A 27605-nucleotide genomic window follows, 5' to 3' on the forward strand; every position below is an offset into this window, starting at 1 on the left:
TATATTATAACAAATGGACTGATATTCTTTCGACATCAGAATTTAGCCAATGTAATGTTGTTAACGACCGGAAGAATTCAACTAGAGTTTGCAAACTTTCAGTGTGTTTCTTTGCTAAAGGAAAAAATTCACAAATGCATTCTTACAGAATGTTACCAGCTTATTTCGAAGGACAAGTATCAAAACATTTACAACGAAACCACGCGGGTTATATCTGTGTTCGGAACAAACATAGATTCAATTCCAAACCTCTCCTCAGTGTTTATATGGAGTGAGGGCGTATGATGCTCTTGACGGTGATTTGTCTGTCGAGTGAAGACGTTAAGCCTTGAGCAGACCCCCTGGGGTGTTAGACAGAAGTAGGCTATGTGCTGACACCGGATTTCACCCTCTCCCTATCTTCATCTCCACCACACACCTAGACTCGCAGGTCGCCCATGTCCTCGGACACACCTGGCACTAACGTCCAGGGTTGGTTTTTTCCTCGGACTCAGCGAGGTATCCGACCTCTACCGCCTCAGGGGCAGTGTGCTGGAGCGCGAGACTTTGGGCCAGGGGATACAACTGGGGAGGACGACCAGTTCCTCTCCCAGGCTGCCTCACTTGCTATGCTGAACGGGGCCTTGTGGAGGGAGGGCGGGGGGGAGGGTGAAGATTGGAAGGGATAGACAAGGATGAGGGAAGGAAGCGGTCGTCGCCATAAGTTAGCTACCATCCCGGCATTTACCTGGAGGAGAAGTAGGAAACCACGGAACCACTTGGAAGATGACTGAGGTGGGAATCGACCCCCACTCCCTCTACTCACTTGACCTGCCGAGGCTCAGTGGATCCCGTTCGAGCCCTCGTACCACTTTTCAAATTTCGTGGCAAAGCCCGGAATCGAACTAGGGCCTCCGGAGGTGGCAGCTAATTACACTAACCACTACATCACAGAGGTGGGGCTAAAAGCCATACACTAAATAATAAATTCTGAATAATTAGTTGAAAATTATATAAGTTGAGTAGTTATAGCTCAGCCCATTTGAGTGATTTTATCAGCCTAAATCCATGGGGCCTGCATACAGGTGGGTTCGAGTCCCTCGGTTAGCTATTCTTAAAAAGGTTTCCAATGCAGAGTAGAAAAATGTTACATTTCCATTCTCATAAATCACTGTAGTTCCTTCTCAGCCCTAGCGCATGTATCAGAATAACACAGGTTGTGTTAGGCCTGTATATCATCTGGTTCCTGCTATTGAAGCCAGTCATCTTATTTTTCAGTTATAAGTTAGTTGTTAATCCAGCGAGTGGTTGCGTGGTCACGTTGCTGTCAGCTTGCATTCGAGAGATAGTTGGTTCGAACCCTGAACCCTGAATATGGTTTTTAGTAGTTTCTCATTTTCACACCAGGCAAATTTACCTGGTGTGAAAGTGGGAAACCACGCAAAACCATCTTCAGGGCTGCCGACAGTGGGGTTCGAACCCGCTATCTACCAAATACTGGATACTGGCCGCACTCAAGTGACTCCTCAGATGGTACCAACCCAAGCTTTTATGTCACAAGCATGTTACATTTACAGTAGGTTAGGAGCGAGCTCTCCTCATCTTCAATTCCTGGCAATGCCACTGCAGCCGATTTGGCTTCCTAGATGAGTGAAGGGACCAGTTCTATAATCCAAAAGCTCTGTCGCAATGCTAGCAGATCAAAACTCCCAATGGTGGCAATTTCTTCTCTGATTTTCCTTCTCCTTTCAACAATCTCTTTTATCGCACCCGTGGCTACGTCGCAGTGGTTCAAAATGTTGTGGGCCCTCGTGGGCACATCACTACATCTGCCGACCAGACGCTACATCATTCTCACCATGGTGGTCACGATTTACATCTTGATCACAGTATCTGATATTTTCAAAACGGAATGTCTTATATAAGTCCTGTGATTTAAAATCTCAAAAGTCATGATAAACAGACTCACTATAAAGGTTGCGAGGACACGCGACAGAGAGACGAAAACAGTTATAACCCGGGAGGGAAATTAAGGCGTTTACAGTGAAGCGCGACTCGCTACCGTTACATGAAACGTATGTTTCTATCCTCCTTCCTCACTTCCCGCGGTGCTAACAAGCATAAAGCACTACATGAATTAAATTAACATCTCATTCACAAAGAAAGTGTAAGAAACAGGAACCACTTTTCCCTGCGCGAAAATCAAATTACCTTAAATATATCCTTCGGTCATGGCCAACCATCAATGACCGCTAATTTCAGATGACCATCAACCATAAGACATATATGTAAAAAATGGAACGCTTGTTACGTATAGTGCTTTCGTTTGTAGGATGGGGGTGGGGAGGACGCTGTCTTATGGAACATAGCCTATACTTCGCGATGTGTAACTACATCCTTAACATTTCATAGCAGGCTGTCATACATGTTGCCTAAGGGGTGATATTGGTGAAATGATGATAATTTGTGTCAGTGAATTGTTTCAGCTGGAGACGATCATTTTTGGCTACATGGTACGAATCGTGTGGCTGTAAACTTGTTTTTCTTTTTTACAAGTTGCTTTACGTCGCACCGACACAGATAGGTCTTATGGCGACGATGGGAGAGGAAAGGGGTAGGAGTGAGAAGGAAGTGGCCGTGGCCTTAACTAAGGTACAGCCCCAGCATTTGCCTGTTGTGAAAATGGGAAACCACGTAAAACCATCTTCAGGGCTGCCGACAGTGGGGTTCGAACCCATTATCTCCCGAATACTGAATACTGGCCGCACTTAAGCGACTGCAGCTATCGAGCTCGGTTGGCTGTAAACTTGCATGTGGCAGATGCTGGGTTCGATCCCTACGATAGGCAGAATTGAAGATGGTTTTCTGTGATTACCGTTTTATCATCGGACAAATACTGGGATTATATCTTAAATAAGACCACGACCTCTACCTTCCCACTCTTAACCCTTTCATATCTTGTCATCGTCCGAGTTCATGGCTAAATGGTTAGCATGCTGGTCCAAAGGGTCCCGGTCAGGGATGTTAATTTCCATTGGTTAATTCCTCTGGCTCGGAGGCTGGGTATCTGTGTCGTCTTCAACACTAGAATTAATCTTAGGTAGGGCCCCATCCTCTCAGAAGAACAGGCCGCCTGTACGGTGTCAATTGGAAAGACCTACACCAGGCTCCTCCGAAGGTCACACTTCATTAAAATGATTAAATTATCACATCATCGACGGAAACCTTAAGAAGTCAGTACAAGGTTAAATAAATAGAAAATACAAAAATATAATAAATCCTTAAGTAGTTCAGAGTTGTTAACGTAAATCGTCCTCTGAGAAAAAGCATATCTACACTGGTCTCCAAAAATGTGAGTCTCTCACATGTGCCATTCATGCCAATTCAATGGCCCAACTGTAAACCATAAAACACTCCTGGTCACTCAAATAGAAAATAACTGCTACTTTTAGGAGAGAGAGAGAGAGAGAGCACGGGGGTCCACGTAAGATAAGAGCTCTTCTCGCAGAGTGAAATCAGGTGTTTTCTCTCACCAACGGTTCCCGAGGAGGTTTTGTAAAGAGGGAGGTTAGGTGGAGGGTAGGCAACCCCGCCGTCCCTTTATCTCATCATCCCTCCCGTGGGTTCGACACTTAGAACATATCAACTACTACTCCTTCAAGTTCGTCTACCTTCGTGAAGCAATCGGTTAATAATTGATATTCTATTCCCAGGATAGCGGGTTCGATTCCGGTTCGCAGTCGATGGTGTATGAGGGTGTTTAAATGTTAAAACTCTGTGTCCTTAGATTCTTAAAAATCTATAGAATTTGAAGAAACATTTACTAAACATCATGAAATTCTTATTTATATCTCCGTGCGTTCCGCATATTAAACTATGTTTAGTTGAGAATGAAACACTTACCTATAATAGAGAAAAATCGAATAAAATATGTCATAAAGCACTAGGCTATATGAATTATCGTATGCAAAGAAACAGCATAAGAAAAAAATGGATCGGTTGCTCATGTATAGTGCTTTTGTGTGTGTAGGTGGGGGGACGCTGTCCCGCCAAATATTTCGATATTTTTGATTCTGTTATATTGTAAATATGGAAATTATGTCTCTATGTCGTTAAATTATTAAAGGTGTGAGTTCCTCCAAATATTTTCTTTCTGCCAAAAACTTGCTATGTGCAAATGTTCAACAGGACTAATATTAACGATGATAACCGAGAATTTGATTTAATATTTTCCTCCAAACTAACACTCTATTTTATACTAATCATGCAGTTCATTGCATAGATTATAATTCTTTTTTAAAAAAATATCGAGTTTAGTAAAAAAGTTATCTTGCTCGGTTCGGTTCACCTGGAAGGACTTAGGTTCGATTCACTGTTAAAGTCAAGATTTAGAGACGAGAATTCTACTTCTGATCTCCCCGGGTTTCACTCAGCCTACCGATCTATCCCACTTAGCATCGTATGATGAGTATTTATCCCGAAGGCTGATTTAATCTTCAAAAGCTCTGCCATCAGCTGTCATAGATGGCCTAGGTGTTACTGAAGAGGCATACTAGGGAAACAAGGAGTGGGGTAGTTTCCCGATGTTTCCATCACCCGAGCCAGAAGTTGCTATTACACCAGTCAGCCAAGCCCACTGAAATGCACCCCCAACCGACCCCATGAGCGGCATTTTCACATCATTCATAACAGGGACTGGCTGCATAAAGAATGGCTTTGTGAGAATCGCTCATACCGCAGTCACTTTCAGATCGTCAAAGCCAAAGATGAGACAATGAAAACAACACATTTGATCTAGCCCATGCCAAAAGACATAGTGCACTATGGACACTAGATCTTGCCAGGAAAGGCATACTTAGTATCAATGTTACGAAATCAGATTCTTTAACTTCCACTCCTCTAGAGCCTCTGGTAACCTGAAAGGAGATAGCCTGGTTTTGCATTGCGTTTAATGTATTGAACGAGTATTCGCATTCTCATCATAATACATCAATTCCAAAGAGACGTTTAAACAAATATTTGTGTGTATTCTATTTTTATTGTATATCTGAACATCTGGAATTAAAGGATTTAACAGTCATCCGTTCAATGTTGTATACAGACCATGCATAAAATCTGTCTGCCGGAGCATGGTAGGCTACTTCATGGTACGACGGTCTGAGTGATAGGAGTTTTGTATTCATGCAACAAATCGGCCTCTGCGTTTCGGAACAAAACTCTGATTTAAGACACTGTGAGGTGTTTTTATTAGGCATTTCTTCCGGCTCCATGGCTAAAGTGTTAGCGTGCTGGCCTTTGGTCACAGGGGTCCCGGGTTCGATTCCCGGCAGGGTCGGGAATTGTAACCATCATTGGTTAATTTCCCTGGCACGGGGACTGGGTGTATGTGTCGTCTTCATCATCATTTCATTCTCATCAGGACTCGCAGGTCACCTACAGGCGTCAAATCAAAAGACCTGCACCAGGCCTCTCCGGAGACAACACGCCATTCATTAATTAGGCATGTCAGGGGATATTTAGGCTGCCTACCTGTCTGATATTACATTACTTGCCCCCGTTGAATATGATGAAAATTAGGAGTTAGTTTGTATTTTCTTGTCTTCAACTCCTTTATCACGGTGGCCTGCGGTTATTTGGATGGCATGTTTCGCTCATGTTCGTATTTTAGAGAATTTATACCACCATCCTTTGTTAACTGGGAAGGGGGGGTGAGTTTCACAATATTCTTTCATTCAAGCATCATCCTCATGTACTGAAAAGTATGGCTTCAAAACATTCAGATGGTTCTGCTCGCCACGCAAATTGAGAAGATAAGAATCTCATATCACTAAAAATTAAGATCGTAGAAATCTGAGGATGTTCAATCCATTGGTTGGACAAAACATGCCATTCTTTGTTCAGTCACGTATTTTATTTCTGCTCCAACATTTTAACGTTTTGTTTACACGTTTAAATGACTGAACAATGGTTTGACCGAGTGAGATGGCTACATGGTTTAGGTCACGTAGGTGTGAGCTTGCATTTGGGAGATAGTGGGTTCAAAACCCCTTGTCGGCAGTCCTGTAGATGGTTTTCCGTACTTTCTTATTTTCACACCAGGTGCCTTAATTAAGGCCACGGTCGCTTTAATCCCATTTCTAGCCCTGTCCTATCCCATCGTCGCCAATAACAAGAGGGAATTCTGATTTGCTCCCAAAGGAATTATCATACGTTAAAACTAAACATATCGCGGAATTTGCCCAGTTTAACACTGCTGTAGTGGTATATAAAGCCTATGTAGTTCCACCTCAAAACAATATTGTATTGGTATCTCCGCCATTAATAACCCCACGGAGAAGGGCAGGATATTGTTCCTCGAGCACCTTAATATCACTCAATAATGTGCCCGGCTCCATGGCTTATTAGTTATCATGCTGGCTTTTGGTCTAAAAGGTCCCAGGCTTGAATCCTGGCCGGGTTGAGGATTTTAACCTTCATTGTTCTCCGACTTGTTGGCTGAATGGTCATTGTAGTTGCCTTTGTTCAGTGGGTATCGGGTTCGATTGCCGGACGGGTCGGAGATTTTAGCCTTAAATGGTTAATTCACCTAGCTCGGGGGCTGGGTGTTTGTACTGAACGCAATATCCCTACTACTCACGTACCACATATAACACTACAACAACCACAGTTTCCCATACAGAGCTGATGCCGCCCACCCTCGTCGGAGGGTCTGTCTTACAAGGCCTGCATCCGGCTAGAAATAGCCACACGAAATTATTATTAGCATTCAAACTCATGCTAGACAGGCCAACGTCCTCATAGTTGTGCAGGTCATCCATAGATGTCAACTCGCAAGACCTGCACCAGGTCTCTCCGGAGGTCATCCACCATTATTATTTAAGAATATGAAAACAGAATTACGATATCTGTAAAACATCCGAAGATATTTTAATTGACGTTCTAATTCACTCATCGCCCGGCTCCTTGACTGAATGGTCAGAATATTTCAGATTCGATTCCCGACCGGGTTGGGGATTTTATCCGCGTTTGGTTAATTCCACTTTCTCTGGGCTGGGTGTGTGTGTTCATCTTGATACATATCTCTTTATACGTATGGTTTTCCGCGGATTCCCATGTTCACACCAGGCAAATGCTGGGGCTGTACCTCAATGAAGGCCACGGTCGTTTCCTTCCCGCTTCTAGCCCTTTCCTATCTGTGTCGGTGCGACATAAAGCAAATTCTTCTCTTCATACGTACACAACACAACACTAACAATCACCACAGAAGCATGTGTGCCTTACATCGTACCCACGACCCCACCGACGTGTAGGAGAACTGTGGATGTAGAAGGAGAAAAGTCCTTATGATCCTTCTTGTATGTCGAATGAGCCAGTAAAATAATACAACTTGTGACAATAAAATTCGGTGAATGGAGTCAGAACGGTCGATCCGGCAACACTGGTGACACACAACGCTGCACCTGTTTCCGACGTTGTTAAATTGAGCATCGTGTGTGTGCTGTGTAAGAGGTGTTTGACATAGTGCGTGTTTAGTGCGTTGGTTCTGAACTGCGAACAGGAACATGAACGACCAAAAGATCAATGTACAGTTATGTTTTAAGTTTGGCAAGACACCGAAAGAAACGCATGCGATGCTGTTACGATTTTATGAAGATCAAGCACTGTCCTTGAAGTGTGTGTACGGGTTGTTCGCCCGTTTTCGAGGAGGCCCGGAAAGTGTTTCTGACAACCCCCGTAGCGGAAGATCGGCGACCGCCGTCAGTGACGAAAGCATTAAGAAGGTGAGGACATTAATCACGAACGATTGACGATTAACTGTGCGCATGATAGCGGATGAACTGCAGATTAACCGTGAATCCGTGCGACAAATCGTTACCCAGAAGTAGGGAAGAGGAAAACGTGTTCTCGTCTTGTGCCGCATCACTTGTCTGACGATCAGAAACAGGCACGTTTAGAGACTTCACAGGATTTTGTCGAAACAGCGGATGCGACACCAAATTTATTGAACTGTATGGTCACTGAGGATGAAACCTGGTGTCTCAGGTACGACCCTGAAACGAAACGGCAAAGCATGGAATGGCGTTCTCCGGGATCCTCTCGTCGGAAAAAGGTCAGAACCGAAAAGTCAAAACGATGCTCATCACCTTTCTCGATAGTCAGGGCATTATCCACAAGGAATTTCTACCTGAGGGAACGTTTTGGACACCATCCCAAAGGAAGCTAACTTGCAAAGTTTCCAGGAAATGTATCGTCGATCTCAGCAGTGCATAGTTATGGGAGAGGACTATTTCGAAGGACAGTAAGGTCACTATCGTACAGTGTTCATCTGTGTTGATAGTACAGAACTATTCACTGAACTTTATTGTCACAGGTAGTAATATTGTACAGGGATAACTAAATCTTGTCCATCTAGATTGATCTAATTTATCTGAAATCATAAAATGTATGTCTACCCCTTAGTCCTGTTTCCTGATACGGGGTCGAGGGCGAGGTCAGATGAAATGATATGGCATGTTTTCACGGCCGGATGTCCTTCCTAACACCAACCTCAATTGAGATTGTCCGGCTTCTTGTTGGAATGGTCGACGTAGTGGCCTTCGCTTCGGGGGTCTCTGGGTTCGATTCCCGGCATGGTGGGGATTTTAACTTCGTCTGGTTCAGGGGATGGGTGTTTGTGTGCGTCTTAAATGTGTAAGTTCAATTCATCAAGTCAGTTAATAATAAGAAAAGTACAAAATTGTAGCAGGCTGCACGGTCGATTAGACCGAAAAGAAAAATCGGTTGAGGAGCTAATGAAGATCAGATGAATGTAAGTGGGCAAGAAGATGGAAGGAATCGGCTGTGACATATGAGTGGGAACTTCCAGGCATTTGCCTTGGATGTGAAAGCGGGAAACTACAGAAAACCACTCTCAGGACAGCCGACAATTTAAGCTGGATAATGCTGATTTATTAGAATATATAATTTCAGCGTAGGTGGTCTTGGAAATGTATAAGTCTGTTCAGTGCAGCATGCATCTACTGCGGATTGCAGAATGGTATAATTCTTTTATCAACCTACGTGTTCAATTTAATTGCCACCCATCTCCTGTATTATTGATTAGTACAAGGAACGGTGACGTCACTCACCAGTCAAAGACCCATCTTACCGCGGACTGGATTTCGACTCAAGTACTGCTTCTCTAATGAACAGAATTCCTCTTACAGAACTGCAGACACAGGAAGTGAGAAATTGTTAGAGCGTCTGTCGAGCTCAGAGGTGCTTCATTAAGAATGCAAGTTAAATCTGTCTGCTGATAGCTATGTAGCTTTTGTTAAGACTTATTTTTGTGTCATGTACAGGAAACGTTAGAGCGTAGGCACGACTTCATTTCATGGCTATGGAAAGCTTCAGTAGTAATCTTATTACCTGGTACAGTACCCGCAGCATATTACCTATCTATTTCACTTTACTACGGTCAGTTGACGTCATGTTTTTATCACCTACGCTTTGGACGCTTTAGGCGATTTCTATTTTCGTCCTTTACATTACAAATATTGCTCTCAGAGATACGTGGAGGAAAACTGAACTACTGTAGAGATGTTAAAGCTTTTTCACTTACTTTCTTAAAACTAGAAAATATCTTTACCCAGAATTGATCAAGTGTAACACTGTTTGAAAAAGTGAAAAAATGGGAAAGAGTGTTCTATAATGACGTACATATTCAGAGGCAGACTCTTTCCTCACGACTCAACGGGATACTTTCTTTGGGCAAGGTTTAACTCATTATCAGCTAATTTCACGCACGCGAACTAGATATTGTACTTTCCCAATCTCGAAGTGGGATGAGTTTGTGTTTAAATACAGGAGATGAGCTCTCAACTAACAATGTTACACACTCAACCTATTGAAGAATAATGTTAAATGGATAGAGGACTATGTAAGAAATTAGAAACAAATATTTTTTTTTTGCTAGGGGCTTTACGTCGCACCGACACAGATAGGTCTTATGGCGACGATGGGATAGGAAAGGCCTAGGAGTTGGAAGGAAGCGGCCGTGGCCTTAATTAAGGTACAGCCCCAGCATTTGCCTGGTGTGAAAATGGGAAACCACGGAAAACCATCTTCAGGGCTGCCGATAGTGGGATTCGAACCTACTATCTCCCGGATGCCAAACAAATATTAAAATAGGTCTACTATTGACGGATTTTGTTATATGCATATCTGACGATTAGATTTGTTTGTCCGTCATTATATATTTCAAAATGCTCTCACGTGTTGAATATCCGGAAGTAAGGGTACCAGTGACGGTCGGCCCATAAGGTCACAGGGTCAAGTGCCCTCCCAGTAAATTTTAAGATTTTATTTTTTTCTTCTCAATACGTTATACAGGGTGGTCGGAAACAACGTGAACTGAGTATATCAGCGTTAGAAGGTTGGTCATACTGATAAATAATTTGAAAAAATTCGATGTCTCGCGTAATTATCATTTGATCAGCTGCACCAGCACCAGTCGAAGAAAACGCCAGAGGAGGGATTTGAACACGAACCTCCGAGATGACAGGATCGCGCCATACCAAATACGCTACGGTGACACTGGCTGAAACCCACTGTGTGTTTGTGTTTGGTACTGATTTCTCGGCATGCAGATTTAGCAGCGAATCCCCGCAAAGGACCAACCCTCTGACGCTCATATGTCCGGTTCACGTTGTTTCTGACCACCTGTATACAGGACACAGGTTTTGAACTCATAAGGAAGGTGACTAGTAGTTCTAAACTGCGAAATCTGGCTTCAGGATAGAGCGTAAATTCGTATGTATCAGCTCCCGGTCACAAATCCCATGTTGTGACCTTAAGAGCAGACGTTTAAAGTAAATACAGTAGTTTCCAAACGTTGCCATTGGCTACAGCAAACTGTGCCCGAGAAGAGTAGCAAGTAGTTCTCTGGAGAAAAGAAAGGTACACAGTTCATTTGACTTGTATTTCCGAATGTCCAATTACTACTGTGGAAATAGAAAGGTGTTTCTGTACATTAAGTAGAATAAAGACATTTCTAAAAAAATGCAATGGCAATGAGAGATAAAAGCACGCTGGCTATGATCAAGAGATCTGTAAACAATTTACAATTTGCTTTACGTCGCACCGATAGATAGATAGGGCCGGCCCCGTGGTGTAGGGGGGTAGCGTGCCTGCCTCTCGCCAGGAGGCCCCGGGTTCGATTCCCGGCCAGGTCAGGGATTTTTCTCTCGACCTGAGGGCTGGTTCGAGGTCCACTCAGCCTACGTGATTAGATTTGAGGAACTATCTGACGGTGAGATGGCGGCCCCGGTCTCGAAAGCCCAGAATAACAGCCGAGGGGATGCGTCGTGCGGACCACACGACCCCTCGTAATCTGTAAGGCCCTTTCAAGGGCGTTAAGTGCCGTGGGGTTTGGTTTGGTTTTTCGGATACAGATGGTGACGACAGGACAGAAAAGGGCTAGGTTTGGGAAGAAAGTGACAGTGGCCTTGATTAAGGTACATCCCCTTCATTTGCGTGGTGTGAACATGGGAAACCACGGAAAACCATCTTCAGGGCTGCTGATAGTGGGGTTCGAATCCACTAACTCCCGAATGCAAGCTGACAGCTACGTGACCGATACGAGACAGCCACTCGCTCGGTGATTCGTAAAAAGCTAAAGAAAGAAGGGTGGACATGACATGTTAATGATTAGGTGCGTTTTGACATATTTTATTTTAATGTTTATACTTGCTTGTGTAAATATATGTGTAGTTTACACTTATATTATTAGTGTCTGTATTTAAAACCAAAAGTGACTGCCCTATAGGAAGTTTCACGAGCCACCACTGAAGGGTAAAATAGAAATGGAGAAGTTGTAGATTTAGATCATAAGTGGGAGAATTTCCAAGAAAGAACGCCATACATCTATAGGGTTTCATTTGTAGGCATAAGTGACCAGTGTGTTATTAATACATGCATCAAAAGGAGTTATGCTTCACCCGCCAAACAAAAGTTCTAAGGCATTCTGTACATTGTTGATTGTAAGTCAACAGGAACACAAATCAATTTTCTTGAGGTAAGCCCATTGTATAGCAACCTCATTCAATACAGAGTAACATGTCCCCTTGTATGAATTCAAGCCTGCACCCTACGAGATCATTTAACCACTGCTTGTTTAATCCAATTCTTCTGTGGCAGTCGTGCGTAAATCCCGTAGATTTCGTGGTGGGGCAGGACTTGTTCGCACAGCTCTTTTCAATCGATCGCAAGCATGCCCCATGGGATTCATATCGGGGGAACATGAAGGCCAATCCAGTCGGGCAATACCGGCACTATTGATGGAATCACTGACGATGTATGCACGATGGACGCGGGAGTTGTCATCCATAAACTTGAATTCTTCCTTGAAATGCTGATGATACGTGTCAACGCTGGGTTGGATAATGTTATCCCTGATTTGTGAGCGTTGAGTATGCCCCGAATCGAATAACAATGGCGTCCGACGCCCCCACATAATGCCACTCCAGAACATCACTGGTCCGCCACTTTGCTGTATTCGATGGACGGGATGTCTCTGACGTGCAGCGTTACCAGGTGCTCTCCACACACGTTATCGATTGCCATCGGGTATCAGACATATGCGGCATTCATCTGTGAAGAGAACTTTGCGCTAATTTTCCATACCGGTAGTCCATTCGTGGTGATTTTGTGTCCATCTGTATCGTTTGGCATGGTGTCTGGGTTTAAAGGCCAGGCCTCTCCATGACCGTCTACAGTAGAATACAGAGAGCCGCTGAGGAGTCTGTTTCGTACAGTTTGGATGGACACGTGCCTCTCGATGGTCTCCCATAAAGTCATTGTTTATCATGGTGGCAATGTGGTCGGGGTTCCTGCAGGCCAGAAGTCGCAGATACCGATTATCTACCGCAGTTGTTGCCCTAGGGCGACCAGTACGGGGCAAGTCATGAACACTACCCGCGTTTTAAAAACGATTCCAGGTCCGTACCACTTCACTCTGGCTCTCTGTTATTGGCCTCGCAACCTCTCCGCAGCCTGTTTCCAGTCATTCGACCGGGTCAGGAGTGGAATGAATGAAGCCCCGCGAGGATAGGAAATGTGCCAGCTGCCGAAGCCTGTCGCACTCCTCTGGGGAAATGATCAATCAATCAATCAATACTGATCTGCATTTAGGGCAGTCGCCCAGGTGGCAGATTCCCTATCTGTTGCTTTCCTAGCCTTTTCCGAAATGATTTCAAAGAAATTGGAAATTTATTGAACATCTCCCTTGGTAAGTTATTCCAATCCCTAACTCCCCTTCCTATAAATGAATATTTGCCCCAGTTTGTCCTCTTGAATTCCAACTTTATCTTCATATCGTGATCTTTCCTACTTTTATAAACGCCATTCAAACCTATTCGTCTACTAATGTCATTCCACGCCATCTGTCCGCTGACAGCTCGGAACATACCACTTAGTCGAGCAGCTCTTCTTCTTTCTCTCAATTCTTCCCAACCCAAACATTGCAACATTTTTGTAACGCTACTCTTTTGTCGGAAATCACCCAGAACAAATCGAGCTGCTTTTCTTTGGATTTTTTCCAGTTCTTGAATCAGGTAATCCTGGTGAGGGTCCCATACACTCGAACCATACTCTAGTTGGGGTCTTACCAGAGACTTATATGCACTCTCCTTTACATCCTTACTACAACCCCTAAACACCCTCATAACCATGTGTAGAGATCGGTACCCTTTATTTACAATCCCATTTATGTGATTACCCCAGTGAAGATCCTTCCTTATATTAACACCTAGATACTTACAATGATCCCCAAAAGGAACTTTCACCCCATCAACGCAGTAATTAAAACTGAGAGGACTTTTCCTATTTGTGAAACTCACAACCTGACTTTTAGCCCCGTTTATCAACATACCATTGCCTGCTGTCCATCTCACAACATTTTCGAGGTCACGTTGCAGTTGCTCACAATCTTGTAACTTATTTATCACTCTATACAGAATAACATCATCCGCAAAAAGCCTTACCTCCGATTCCACTCCTTTACTCATATCATTTATATATATAAGAAAACATAAAGGTCCGATAACACTGCCCTGACTGACTGACTGACAGATGAAATGAAATGTTAATGGAGAGTGTTACTGGAATTAAAGATGACAGGGAAAACCGGAGTTCCCGGAGAAAAACCTACCTGACCCGCCTCCACTTTGTCCAGCAAAATTCTCACACGGTATCCAACGGTGAGAGGCCGGCGCGCTGCCGCCTGAGCCACGGAGGCTCAACCTCTCTTGTTGACAGTTCTTATTGACATAAAGCAACAATCAGTGTGCAATCAAACATTGATATCCGTCGTCTTGCCATCGCAGAACGTCCGTGCACTGATTAGAAAAGCCCTACACGGTTGTTTGAACGAAGGTACACCGAAATTCAACGAAATGGGTATGCTTGCGATAGATGGGGCTATGCGGAAGTTTGTTTACATGTTTAGACAGTTCAAAGGACGACGAGGAATGTGTGTATGTCATGCACAGGCGATTCATAATATTTTTGATGTGTGTGTTTAATATTTCTTCCAGCTTGGGCCGTGTCGAGTTATTGTCAGTGGTGGTGGTGATTATTATCTTAAGTGAGAGTGAGAAATGTTCCACACATAGTAGTACTACCTTGACAAGGATGATACTGCGAGAAATTCACGCCTAAGCAAGTGGAACAAGATTTTCCGATACATTCTATGACTAAATAATTCTTCAGAAGGTTTAGATTTAACTTCAAATTGCTGTATTGGTAACAACGATGAGTTCATTCCTCTTCGAGCAAACTGACAGCACAGCGCCTTCATGATGTTTGAAATAAGCGAATCACTGCAGTGGAATTCTCGAGGCGCTGCATCACAAGTTTAGTGTGAACTGCTACTGTAGTTCGTACTAGCCACGACATTTTGAAATTAAGTAAGTTAATCACAATACAGCAACTTCTAAAATGGCTGTCCATTTTTCAAGAAAAGCAAACAAGTGACAAGTATTTCAAAGAAAGGAATGTTCTTCTTCTCATTATTATTCTTATTCTTCCACCGCTTTTCCCACATCTGTGGGGTCGCGGGTGAGAACTGTGTCACACATGTGGACTTGGCCCTGTTTTTATGGCCGGATGCCCTTCCTGACGCCAACCCTATATGGAGGGATGTAATCACTAATGCGTGTTTATGTGGTGGTAGTGTAGTGTGTTGCCTGAATATGAAGGGGGAAGTGTTGTGACAAACACAAACACCCGGTCCCCAGGCCAGAAGAATTAATCAGACGCGATTAAAATCCCCGATCCGGCCGGGAAGCGAACCCGGGACCCTCTGAACCGAAGGCCTCAGCGCTGACCATTCAGCCAATGAGTAGGACCAACGAAGGGAATAAAGTGTAATGTTTTAAAATCTTAATACAAGATGGCCTAAAAATAAGATAACAAGAACTCGAACGGATACATTGTATTTTACAGGCAGATATAAAGATACGCAGTAGAAAGACATTGATGCGCATTACTACTACTGTGTATCCTTACATCTGCCTGTAAAATAAACATGAAAGGGGCATTTTACTATTTTAAATTCTATAATTTTTTGCCAGTAGGTACGCTAACCGCGTGTTTTTTATTTATGCCGGTACGGCGTATCAGGCGTACCCCTCGCCCTCCCCTCCTCAACTATAGCACTGCTATCAACGATTCAATTCTCATTCATGGGCCATGTTTTTGGCAGTAGGTCTATGACTAGAAACTTCGTGAGTTTATAAACGTTGCAGTTAATATAAAGAGCTACATCGTTATGCGAGCAACATATGGATGTGTGAAGGCAAGAAAGGAATGACGGTCGTACGAGAAACCTGTCTCTTCCTGCTAAAAATGATCACGGTATTAGAATGTGACTCACACTGTCGGGTACAAGGGTGTATGTATGTCGATGAACCGCCAGTTTTGTTTGGTATCTCTCGGCATATGGCAGCTACTCATTTAACACACACAAAAGTCAAACACATTTATAATGGCTGGTTAGAACACCATCTGTGAATGAAACCTCATCTGTAGCAGCTGTAGAAGTTCCATTGATCCCTTCCTGTGATTGCCAGCCACACTTAGTATTAAATGGTTCTTTGTGTTTGATTGTGTACACACCAGTACACACGTAGGCTACTCAGAAATAAATGCCTTTGACATTCCAGTTAATAAGCGAGCAGAACAACCCACCACCCACTGAATAAAGACTACTCGCTAGCCTCGTTCTAAACACTTGTATTTCAAATTTTCTGGCAGTATATGTGATTTTTTTTAAGCGTAGGCTACCAGAATCTTTTAGATTTCTCACAGAGGCTGGCCTTTTCCTTCACACTTTTTCTAATTGTGTGTGTTTATTCATCAGCCCGAAGGCTGGTTGGATCCTCAACAGTTCCGCCATGAGATGTCATAGATGGCCTAGGCATCACTGAAGAGGCGTACTAGGGAAATGAGGAGTGAGGTAATTTCCCGTTGCTTTCCTCACCGAGCCAGAAGTTGCTATTACATATCAGTCTGCCAAGCGCACGGAAATGCATGCACCAACCGACCCCATGAGCAACAGTTTCACACCATTCATAGCAGGGACTGGCTGCGTAAGGAATGGCATTACTAGCATCGCTCATACCTCAGTCACTTTCATTTTGTCAAAGCCAAGGATAAGACAGAGACAGATCAATGAAAGTAAAAAAAAAAAAAAAAAAAAAAAAAAAAAAAAAAAAAAAAAATTGCTCTAGCCCATACCAGAAGACTTAGTGCAGTGTAAACACTAGGTCCCGCCAGCAAAGGCATTTTCTAATTGTATTAATATTATTTCCAAGGCTATGTTATTTTTGTCTTATTGCCACTGGATATTAGGAATTCCACAATACAGTATTTCCTTTTGATAAACAAGGACCAATTTCAGTAAATGTTGCTGTTGCTAGATATTTAAATAGAAAAAAACGGGACCTTTCTATCGGCAAAGTTAAATAGGCGATCGGTGTGTGATAAATCGAGTGACGCAATCATTGGTTTACCACCAAGTGGTCCTTGTGGAATTTTTGAAGTGAAAACTGACGTCCGCTATAATCACGGTATCAACAGTCACGTAAAACTACAAGCTTGCTTCTAAATAATTAATCGATGTTCGCAATTTCAATTGCTAATTTAGGCTAAGCATTGTGTAGGCCTATATAGAATACAGCATCAAGTTGGTCAGTAGCAGCTATTGTGAGGTAAAAGCGGGGGAGGGGGGGGGGGGGCAACTGCCCCACTTTGTTGAAAAAACATTACATTTTTATTCCATTTTAGCCGGTTGAAACTAGGAATTGATTTAGAAAACATTTGTGCAAGCCCTGTTTTGTCTTATGAGCTAATTCTTTCCTTTATTTTCTTTATTTATTAACACAATTACTGTATTAGCGAAAATACGTACAAAATGTCGTTCGTTGCAGCCAACTAACTGATTTGTATAGCGCCACAGCAAGTAATGGAGACCTTGCATGTGCTGTGAGGAAAGGTAACAGGGGTATAGTTTTTCCAAAGAGGTATGATTCACTCGCTTGCCGCGCACATTCGTCAGTCTGGCAGTCTCTTTAGTGTCTGTTAGTTTCTTAGTGCGTAGTCAAGTACTATTTAATGTGTAATGTGTAATATTGTCCGCCTCTGTGGTGTAGTGGTTAGTGTGATTAGCTGCCACCCCCGGAGGCCCGGGTTCGGTTACCGGCTCTGCCACAAAATTTGAAAAGTGGTATGAGGGCTAGAACGGGGTCCATTCAGCCTCGGGAGTTCAACTGAATAGAAGTGGGTTCGATTCCCACCTCAGCCATCCTGGAAGTGGTTTTCCGTGGTTTCCCACTTATTCTCTAGGCAAATGCCGGGATGGTACCTAACTTAAAGCCACGGCCGCTTCCTTCCCTCTTCCTTGTCTACCCCTTCCAATCTTCCCATCCCCCCGCAAGGCCCCTGTTCAGCATAGCAGGTCTGGCCACCTGGGCAAGGTACTGGTCATCCTCCCCAGTTGTATCCCCGACCCGGAGTCTGAAGCTCCAGGACACTGTCCTTGAGGCGGTAGAGGTGGGATCCCTCGCTGATTCTGAGGGAGGGTAAGCAGTGTAATATTGTTCCTTTGGTGGGAGTGTTATTGTATGGTATTGAACCAAAATCCCAAAAAAACTTAAGTTGTGTCGAAATTCGCTCAGAGAGCATAAAAAAACTTACCACAGTCACTCACTCAGTCAGCCAGTCAGTCACCACCGATCTACATTTAGGGCTCCCAGTCAGCAGATTCCCAATCAATTGTTTACCTAGTCTTTTCTTAAACCATAACAAGACGGGAAAAACGTATGTTCAGTCTGACAATAGCAATCGCTCGTCGGTATTGGCAGGAGAGTCTCACTTCTTTCTGTACCATTTTTGTCTTCAAGGTAGATGATATATTTTACTATTTTTATATAATACATGCAAAATCAATCCAGTCGTAAAAACATTTCATATAAATTCATCTCACGTCATCTCCCCGACCCTGTATTAAGAAACGGAGACTGAGGGGTAGGCAAACAACAAACAACATGCAAAATCAAATATGGAAGAAATGTGTACGTTTTAGTTGGTACCGTTGTGTCGTCGATCAGTTATTCAGTTCCTCGAATTAGTTTAAATAGTGTTCCAAGATGAAATTTTTTAAAAAAATTATCGTTTCAAAACGCACTTAAATTGACAGTACAGATTTTGGTTTTAACAGTGACCTGATGGCATGTGGCCTCCGGAGCGGTATGGTAAAGGTCTTTAGAAATGAAATGGCGTATGGCTTTTAGCGCCGGAAGTGTCCGAGGACATGTTCGGCTCGCCAGGTGCTGGTCTTTTGATTTGACTCCCGTAGGCGACCTGCGCATCTCTGAGGATGAGGCCCTACTTAGGATGAATTATAATGATGGAGATGGCACAAACACCCAGACCCCGAGCCAGAAGAATTAAAATCCACAACCCTGCCGGCATTCAAACGCGGGACCCTTCTGGTACAGCAGCGTAGCCAGGATCGGCCGATTGCGGGGGGGGGGGGAAGGAGGGAGAGGTAGTTGTAGTTACAAAATGATGGTAGAACACAATGAAGATGCATGAGTGACTTGTCATTACAAGGACACTGATACAAGTGAATTAAAGATCTGTTGATCCTACAATAAACGTCCCTCAATTTTTATTTAGTTTATTGTTTATTGCCAGTTTCTGTATATTTTCTTTTTGTAAAAATTATATGGGGGGGGGGGGGGCTACTGGGGGTTAGCCTCCCCCCGGCTACGCCCCTGCTTCTGGACCAAAGGCCAGCATGCTAACCGTTTAGGCATGGAGCCGGACACTTAAGTGCTGGAAGTGCAGGACTAGCATCGAAGTGTAGGAACGACACCTCCGTGACGAATACTAATGAATGTTTTTGGAACAGTGCAGGAATGAAAATGTATCTATGTATGTATGTACGTATGTATGTATGTATGTATGTATGTATGTATGTATGTATGTATGTATGTATGTCCAACCCTTGTCCCGTTTCTTTACGGGGTCGGGTATGAAGTGGGATGAATCTTCATAGCAAATGTTTACGACCGGTTGCCCTTTCTGAAGTCAACCGCATCAGAAGAGTTAATGAGACGAATGACATGATATATGAAAATGAAATGTCGTTTGGCTTTTAGTGCCGGGATATCCCAGAACGATTCGGCTCGCCAGGTGTAGGTCTTTCTATTTGACTCCTGTAGGCGACCTGCTTGTCGTGATGAGGATGAAATGATAATGAAGACAACACATACACCCAGCCCCCGTGCCATTGGAATTAACCAATTAAGGTTAAAATCCCCGACCCGGCTGGGAATCGAACCCGGGACCCTCTGAACTGAAGGCCAGTACGCTGACCGTTCAGCCAACGAGTCGGACGCATGATATATGTGATTGTAGGACGGGAGAAGGTGAAACCCGGTGCCAGCAAATAAGCTAGTTCTGTGGAGTAGCACCAAGGGGTCTGCTCAAGGTTTTACATCTCCATCTGACGGACGAATCACTCCATATGAGCCCTGCGGAGAGGTTTGGAATTTAATCCAGGCTTTTGGCACACAGTCTAGTGTACCACCATCTCTCCTACCCTGCCGGCCAACATTCTGATGGTGCCTTCTGTTTTTCGACTGATGGGATTTGAACCTTGTACCCTTAATGATCTTGTCCATCAGGCATGAATGAAAATGATGGAAAAAGATAAGGGTGGGGATAGCTAAGGGACTGTCCGGCTGGAGTTTCGTGACAACGTCGCCCGACGCAAGTCTAACCGGGTTAAAGTAAACAGATAATAATGTTACTTATTTTACGTCCTACTAACTATTTTTATGGTTTTCGGAGATGCCGATGTGCCAGGAATTTCTCCCACATGAGTTGTTTCACGTGACAGTAAATATACCGACATGTGGCTGATGTATTTGAGCAACTTCAAATATCACGTGGCTGAGCCAAGGTCGAACCTGCTAAGTTGTTTTCAGAAGGCCAGCACTCTACCGCCTGAGCTATTCAGCCTGGCAAAATTAAACACTTTGCAGGTGTCAAGTCATTACATAAATAAATGAAAACTGATTAACTGATTTTATCTCTACTGCTTTTATGTTACCGAGATATTTATTGCGAATTACAGTAACTTACCTGCCTGGTCACCTGGAGACACGGATAGCTATTAATAGAGCCAAGCATAATATATTTCATAACATCTGATCTTTTTCAAAATTTTGTAAACCATATTACTTCTGCCTTAATTGTCTTAAGTCTACTGCAATGGTACTCAGGTGGATGATAGGTGGGAATTTACAGCCAGAAGCCCACATGAAGCAAATTGGGAAATTTATTTTAAAACCTCATGTAACTTTGTCCCTAAGGCTCATAGGGTAACCGTAGTGGTACCACCATCTCGGGTTCAGAAAGAGATTTGTAATGGTACCCCACATGCGGGGCCGGAATTGATATTTAGATAGTCAGATTGCCGAATTTTCAAAAAATGAATTCTAACTTCAGATCCCTCCCTTCCAGTGTTTTTATTTTCGGATCCAGACCAGCTTTTTATACAAATGTTGGGTATCAAATTCTCTAGGGTATCTTTAAACATCTTAAATACCTTCGTATGTCTTTTGGTTTCAGAGTTATTAACCACAAATCATACAGTAGGCTATACTTCAACATCATCACTTTTTGAACATCTGTCCTGCATTTTCAACAGGCCCACCAAGTGACATATTTTCTTTCATGTCCCACATCTCCAGTCAAATGGTACCTCAATAATCTGGATCAGATCTTTAGTTCTGGAGCTATAAGCCTAAATGTGAGCACATGATTTCATTACACTATTGTACAAATGTACGAGTATATAACCTGATTTTATGGATGTTGTCACATCAGCAGGAGATCCTGATGAAAACCTGGCCTGACAAACATTTCATTAACAAGGGTCAATCCCGCGTCAGGCCTATTGTAAATATTTTCCGAGCCAGTTTTATTTTACCCACCCAGTATTTGAAGATGTGGATATTGTCCTTGTCCTTTTGTATTGTCATGTTTGTCCTTGTCTCCTTTTTCTGTCATTCCCTCTTTCCAGACTGACCTGTCATTGTGTTCACCTATTATAAAGTGTCTTTCCAAATACAGTATGACTTGATTTGGCTCTTGTTTGTTCCTTTCCAAAATCCAGATTTTGTTTTATGTTTGAGTGCTCTGATGTGTTTTCTATACCCCATTTTGTAATTTTGAACATGTTGTCAGTACTGATAATGAAGACGAAACATCAATTTATTTATTTACTTTTTTGCTATTGGCTTTACGTCGCACCGACACAGATAGGTCTTATGGCGACGATGGGACAGGAAAGGGCTAGGACTGGGAAGGAAGCGACCATGGCCTTAATTAACGTACAACCCCAGCATTTACCTGGTGTGAAAATGGTAAACCACGGAAAACCATCTTCAGGGCTGCGGACAGTGTGGTTCAAACCCACTATCTCCCGAATACTGGATACTGGCCACACTTAAGCGACTGCAGCTATCAAGCTCGGTGCAAAACAACAAGTGTTGCTGTCCTGTAAGAGAGTTACTGTACTGAAGATTGCCTTGAAAAATAGACTGGTGTCTAGAAACTTAAGGAGCTCAGGTGGCAGCGCGCTGGCCTCTCATCGCTGGGTTCCATGGTTCAAATCCCAGTCACTTCATGTGAGGTTTGTGCTGGACAAAGCGGAGGCGAGAAATGTTTTTCTCCGGGTACTACGGTTTTCCCTGTCATTTTTCATTCCAGCAACACTCTCCAATATCATTTAATTTCATCTGTCATTCATTAATCATTGCCCCAGAGGAGTGCGACAGGCTTCGGCAACCGGCACAATTACCATCCTCGCCACTAGATGGGGGCTTCATTCATTCCATTACTGACCCGGTCGAATGACTGGAAACAGGCTGTGGATTTTCATTCATTCTGGAAACTTACATTATATGTATTGGCCAGCATACACTGTATCAAAACGACAACATACTGATGATAGTTTGAAAGAGTCTACTGATGTTCAGGCACCTGTCACAACACTGAACGAGATTCTCTAAACCCTCCACAATGACAGACGCTGCTTTTTGGTTGAACCACTCTTCCACAGCATATGGAACGACTTGATCAGGGTGTTCTTCAGCAGACCAAAGGCACGACTGTCGCAAGGAGAGAGATCTTGAATGTAAGGCATGTGATCCATACAACCCCTGGACAACAGGCACTACTACAAAAAGTTTTCATTCCGTACCTGAAAGGGGTATGGCAGACCTCTTAGAAGGTGACATCTTCTCTCAGACCAAGAAAATTTGGAGTAGAGAAGGTGATGTTCGGAGAAGGTGAGGGGGATAGGCTAGAAACTGTCCCGGCATTCACCTTAATTCAGGAAAATGGAAAACCATTCTCAGAACAGCCAACAGTAGAGACCAGCCTCTCCCCTCTTCCTGAATGCAGAGCTGTAGACCCACGGTAGAGCAATGGTCACCCATAAGCCAAAGCCTACTCTACTCGGTTCATCAGTCAGAATGCAGAGCTGTTGAGCCACAGTCCAGCCATGACCACCGTTATGGCCAAAGCCGACTGTGCATCCACCTCAACTGCCCATTGTTCCATTGACGTGCATTACCATGGGGACAAGAACATTTTGTGACAGTTTTCCCAATCAGAGCACCTTCTTTGCTTAAGAAGTGAATCATGTCACGTTATATTCATTCAAACATCATCATTAAACACAAATGTTGCTTCAAATATTTTCTTTACATAGCTGTCATGTATCTCAGACAGACCACATTCTGAGTTGTTACTTCAATCACCAGACCACACAGTGCTGCCACCTCTTGGCTGTCCTATCAGTTATTTGCAGTGTTGTCAGTTCTGCCTATGTTTCAATTGAACAACTGTTATAATTCCTATCATAATAGTCATCATCAACATTGAACAGTTCATTTTCTATTTAATTTACAATTTTAAAAAATAACCAAAGGACTTTATGCTATTGCCCTCCTCCCCAAGAGATTTGTGTATGTCAGAAGCCTATAAATTTATCTCCACATCTCTCATACTACAGTAATTATTTGCAATTAATTTGTTCTTAATATGGATAAATGCTGAAAGGCATAACAGTCTATAATGATAATGTATGTATGTATGTATGTATGTATGTATGTATGTATGTATGTATGTATGTATGTATGTATGGATGGATGGATGGATGGATGGATGGATGGATGGATAAATGACGATAATACAGAAGCTGGATGTTGAAAATTATGTTGACACACTTTGCCTGTTGAGTGCAAAGAACGAAAGAAAGAAAGAAAAAAGAAAATAAAACTGTGGAAGGAGATAATCTATAGTCCTTCCACCTAAGAGAAATGTGCATGCTGAAAACTAAAAGGTTTGTCTTTCCAGTAATAACATCCATGCATAAATCTAAGAATGCCTGCTTGTAGTACAGTAATTGAAGAACAATCTTTGCACTGAGTAAAGGAGTGTCTTATATGATGTAAATATCTGTGTAATAATAATAATAATAATAATAATAATAATAATAATAATAATAATAATAATAATAATAATAATAATAATAATAATAATAATAATAATAATAATAATAATAATAATAATATCTACACTGTAGTCCTGTTTCTTAAATTTATGTGACATGTTTTTACGGCCGGATGCCCTTCCTGACACCAACCTCAGTTGAAAAGCTAATGAAGATGAAATTAATTAAGGTGAATGAAATTGCATAAGGAGTTGGAAAGAATTGGCTGTGGGCTATGAATAGGATCTATCCCAGCATTGGCCTTGAAGTGAAAATGGCAAACCACAGAAAACCATTCTCAGAACAGCTGATGGTGGAGTTTGAACCCACGCGTCTCCTGAATGCAGAGCTTGGCTCCATAGCCGTAGCACATTAGCATACCTGGCCATTCCCCTTGGTAATAATTTTACCTCAGTAACTATGTGCAGACATTTATCATTTGAGGGTATTTAGACAGGCTGCGTGTCAACATGATGTTCCATTTTATTCTACTGTGTTATCAAAGCACATTCAAAACCAAAATTTCTAAATGTTCTTCAACAATCCTAGTGTTTCTTATACATATCTATTGAATGCAAGTCTCAAGTGTCTTTATGAAAGAAAGGTAAAAACTGTTACAAAATTGGACAAACCTATATGTTACTTTCCTATTACTTTATTATGATTTTTCATATTTCACTCACAGAGCATTTCTTTTGCTTCATCAGCTGACAGCACCACTTGGCATGTCCCGCAGAGTGATGAACAGCCCTGTCCTCAACCTCCGGCACGACATCGGGCTCCGGGCCGTGCAACCGAGGCCCCTCCACAGCCACCGGCCAGGAAGGTGAGTCTGCCAATGTTGATAGTACCAAACTTTTATTCTTGTAGTTTCATAACAAAATTTGTACCTGTACTGCTTCCTTCACACTGAAGGTGTAAAAAAGAATTTTGTTTGCTAGAGTAAGCTGGTATTGGTGGCTGAATAGTCAGATTTAACTTCTAGTTTGATCCTCGACAAGGCTGATGAATTTTTGACAACAGAAATATCCATAGCATGTCTTGTTGTTGTTCATGTCAGCATATCAGAGGACAATGGTGCACTGAGAAAGTTCTATGCAGTGTTCTCAGTTTTAATACTGGGAACACCAGTGCCTCTGGTGGAGAGAACAGAACTATGAAACTGATACACTAGTAGCTCATGAGCTAAAAAGAGTTCAGTTCAGCATCTAAGTTCTTCAGATAATTGTTACTGCTGTTATCTTTTTCTTTTTCAAGAATGGAAAAAGTCATACACAGATGGTGAGAGAGAGTGACCAGAATTTCTATTTCAGAAAATGGAAATGTTTTTTTTTCTCGAGTCACGAGTCATGTAAAAATACAATTGTTAATAATTAATTTCATGTGGCTATTGCTGGCCTGGTACAGCCCTTGTAAGGCAGACCATCCAATGAGGGTGGTTGGCATCTACCGTGTATAGGACACTGCTTGTTGTTGTAGAGGATAGTACTGTGTGTGATGTATGATTTGCAGGAATGTTGGGGAGATCACAAATACCCCAGTCTCTTAGCCTAGGGAATTAAGTGTTTAAGATTCAAATTCCCGACCTGGCCGAGAATTATACCTGGGACCCTCTCAACCCAAGACCACTGCGCTGACCATTCAATCAAAGAGCCAGACAATTGTTGGTTACAGTACATTACTAATTATTACAGATACTACATCAGGCATTTGACATATGTGCAGAATCGAATCTGTGCTCATGTTTTTTCTTAAGTTGTATATCTTTTGATACTGACTGATAAAGCTCTGCACACTAATACTTCCAGTGTTTCCAATCCCAATCTGATTCTTCTGTCAATTGAGTATTCATGTAGAATATTCTTATACTGTATTTGTTTCGTTAGCTGGAATTGCATAAGTGTGTTTTTTTTTCAAGTATGGTTTGGGGTGTTTGCATTCACTGAAGAAATTCCCTGTTACTGATATGGCAAAAAATAGGGACAATTATGCATCCCAAATTAGTATTCTAGGGACACTGGGAAGAAGATAGAATAACTGGGAAACCCTAGCAATGGAAATGTTGATTATGAATTTAAATGGCTGTCAACATATTCTGTAGCCAAGTGTATAAACTCTAGAGAAAGTATGTTATTAGTATTTTGTACCTAGATCATCAAAGATGGAGGATGTGAACATAAAAAAATGAACAATCACAATTTCATGAAAATGTGAATAGAAGGACTAACAAAAAAAAAAAAGAAAGAAGTCTAGGATAAATGTGAAAAGGACAAGGACAAGCTATACATCTTCATAGATGACCTTCAATCAATCAATCAATCAATCAATCAATCAATCAATCAATCAATCAATCAATCAATCAATCAATCAATCAATCAATCAATCAATCAATCAATCAATCAATCAATCAATTTGGTTGATTAAAGTTTTCATTCCATGCCCTGACAGGGTATGGAGGACCTCCTAGACGGTGATGCCATCTCTCAGGCCAGGGGTATTTGTTTTGGTGATGTGATTTGCAAACAAGGTAGCGTGGGTACAGCCGTGGTCTAAAATTAGTGACACCACTGAAAGCTATCCTGTGAGGTATGGTGCTTAACACTTTCATTTCTACTGATAATAACAATAATTTCCAAGAATGCCATTATGTTTATCAAAACTAGAACATTCTCTCCCTATGAAAACTGTACAAAAAAAAGACACTCTTGAGATACATTTCAATAAAAATTTCATTGTCACTACTTACAAGAACCTTACTTTTTGATATGTAGTTTGATAGATATGTCTTATTGTTTGTGTCATCAGTCCATACTCTGGTTTGATGCGGCCCTCCACACTACCCTATTATGCGCTAAGCTTTTCATTTCCACATAACTATTACATCCTACATCTACTCTAATTTGTTTATCAAATTCATACTTTGTTCTGTCCCTGATGTTTTTACCATCTACACTTCCCTTAAAAGCTAACTGAACTAGTCCTGAGTGTCTTAAGATGTGTCTAATCATTCTCTCTCTCTTCTTCTGGCCAAATTTCATCAAATTGTTCTCCTCTCACTAATTCAATTCAGTATCTCTTCATTCGTGATTCTATCTACCCATCTCACCTTCAGCATTCTGCTGTAACACCACATTTCAAAAGCTTCTATTCTTTTTCTTTCCGAGCTAGTTATCATCCATGTTTCACTTCCATACAATACCATGCTCCAGACAAAAGTCTTCAAAAACATCTTTCTAATTCCTGTATCAATGTTCAAAGTGAGCAAATTTCTTTTCTTAAGAAATGCCTTCATTGCTTGTGCTAGTCTGCATTTTATGTCCTCCTTACTTTTTCCATCATAAATTATTCTACTACACAAGTAACAATACACATCCACTTCCTTTAAGACTTCTTCTGCAGGCTCAGATAAAATAACAATATCATCAGCAAATCTCAGGGTTATGATTTCCTCTTCTTGGATTGTGATTCCTTTTCCAAATTCCTCTTTGATTTCCTTTACTGGTTCTTCTATGCA

The 27605-nt window shown here is 42.2% G+C and overlaps 1 protein-coding gene across 2 annotated transcripts in view; it reads left to right on the forward strand.

Annotated features, from left to right (window-relative positions):
* Positions 1-27605, forward strand: part of LOC136881282 (microtubule-associated protein futsch) — a 383949-nt gene that overhangs the window by 241195 nt on the left and 115149 nt on the right. For both annotated transcript variants that reach the window (XM_068225087.1, XM_068225088.1), the window contains one exon: positions 24799-24917. In XM_068225087.1, coding sequence (XP_068081188.1) covers positions 24799-24917 — 119 coding nt within the window. The remainder of the gene's footprint in view (positions 1-24798; positions 24918-27605) is intronic.

This window comes from Anabrus simplex, chromosome 1, assembly GCF_040414725.1.
Source record: "Anabrus simplex isolate iqAnaSimp1 chromosome 1, ASM4041472v1, whole genome shotgun sequence".
Lineage (NCBI taxonomy): Eukaryota > Metazoa > Arthropoda > Insecta > Orthoptera > Tettigoniidae > Anabrus > Anabrus simplex.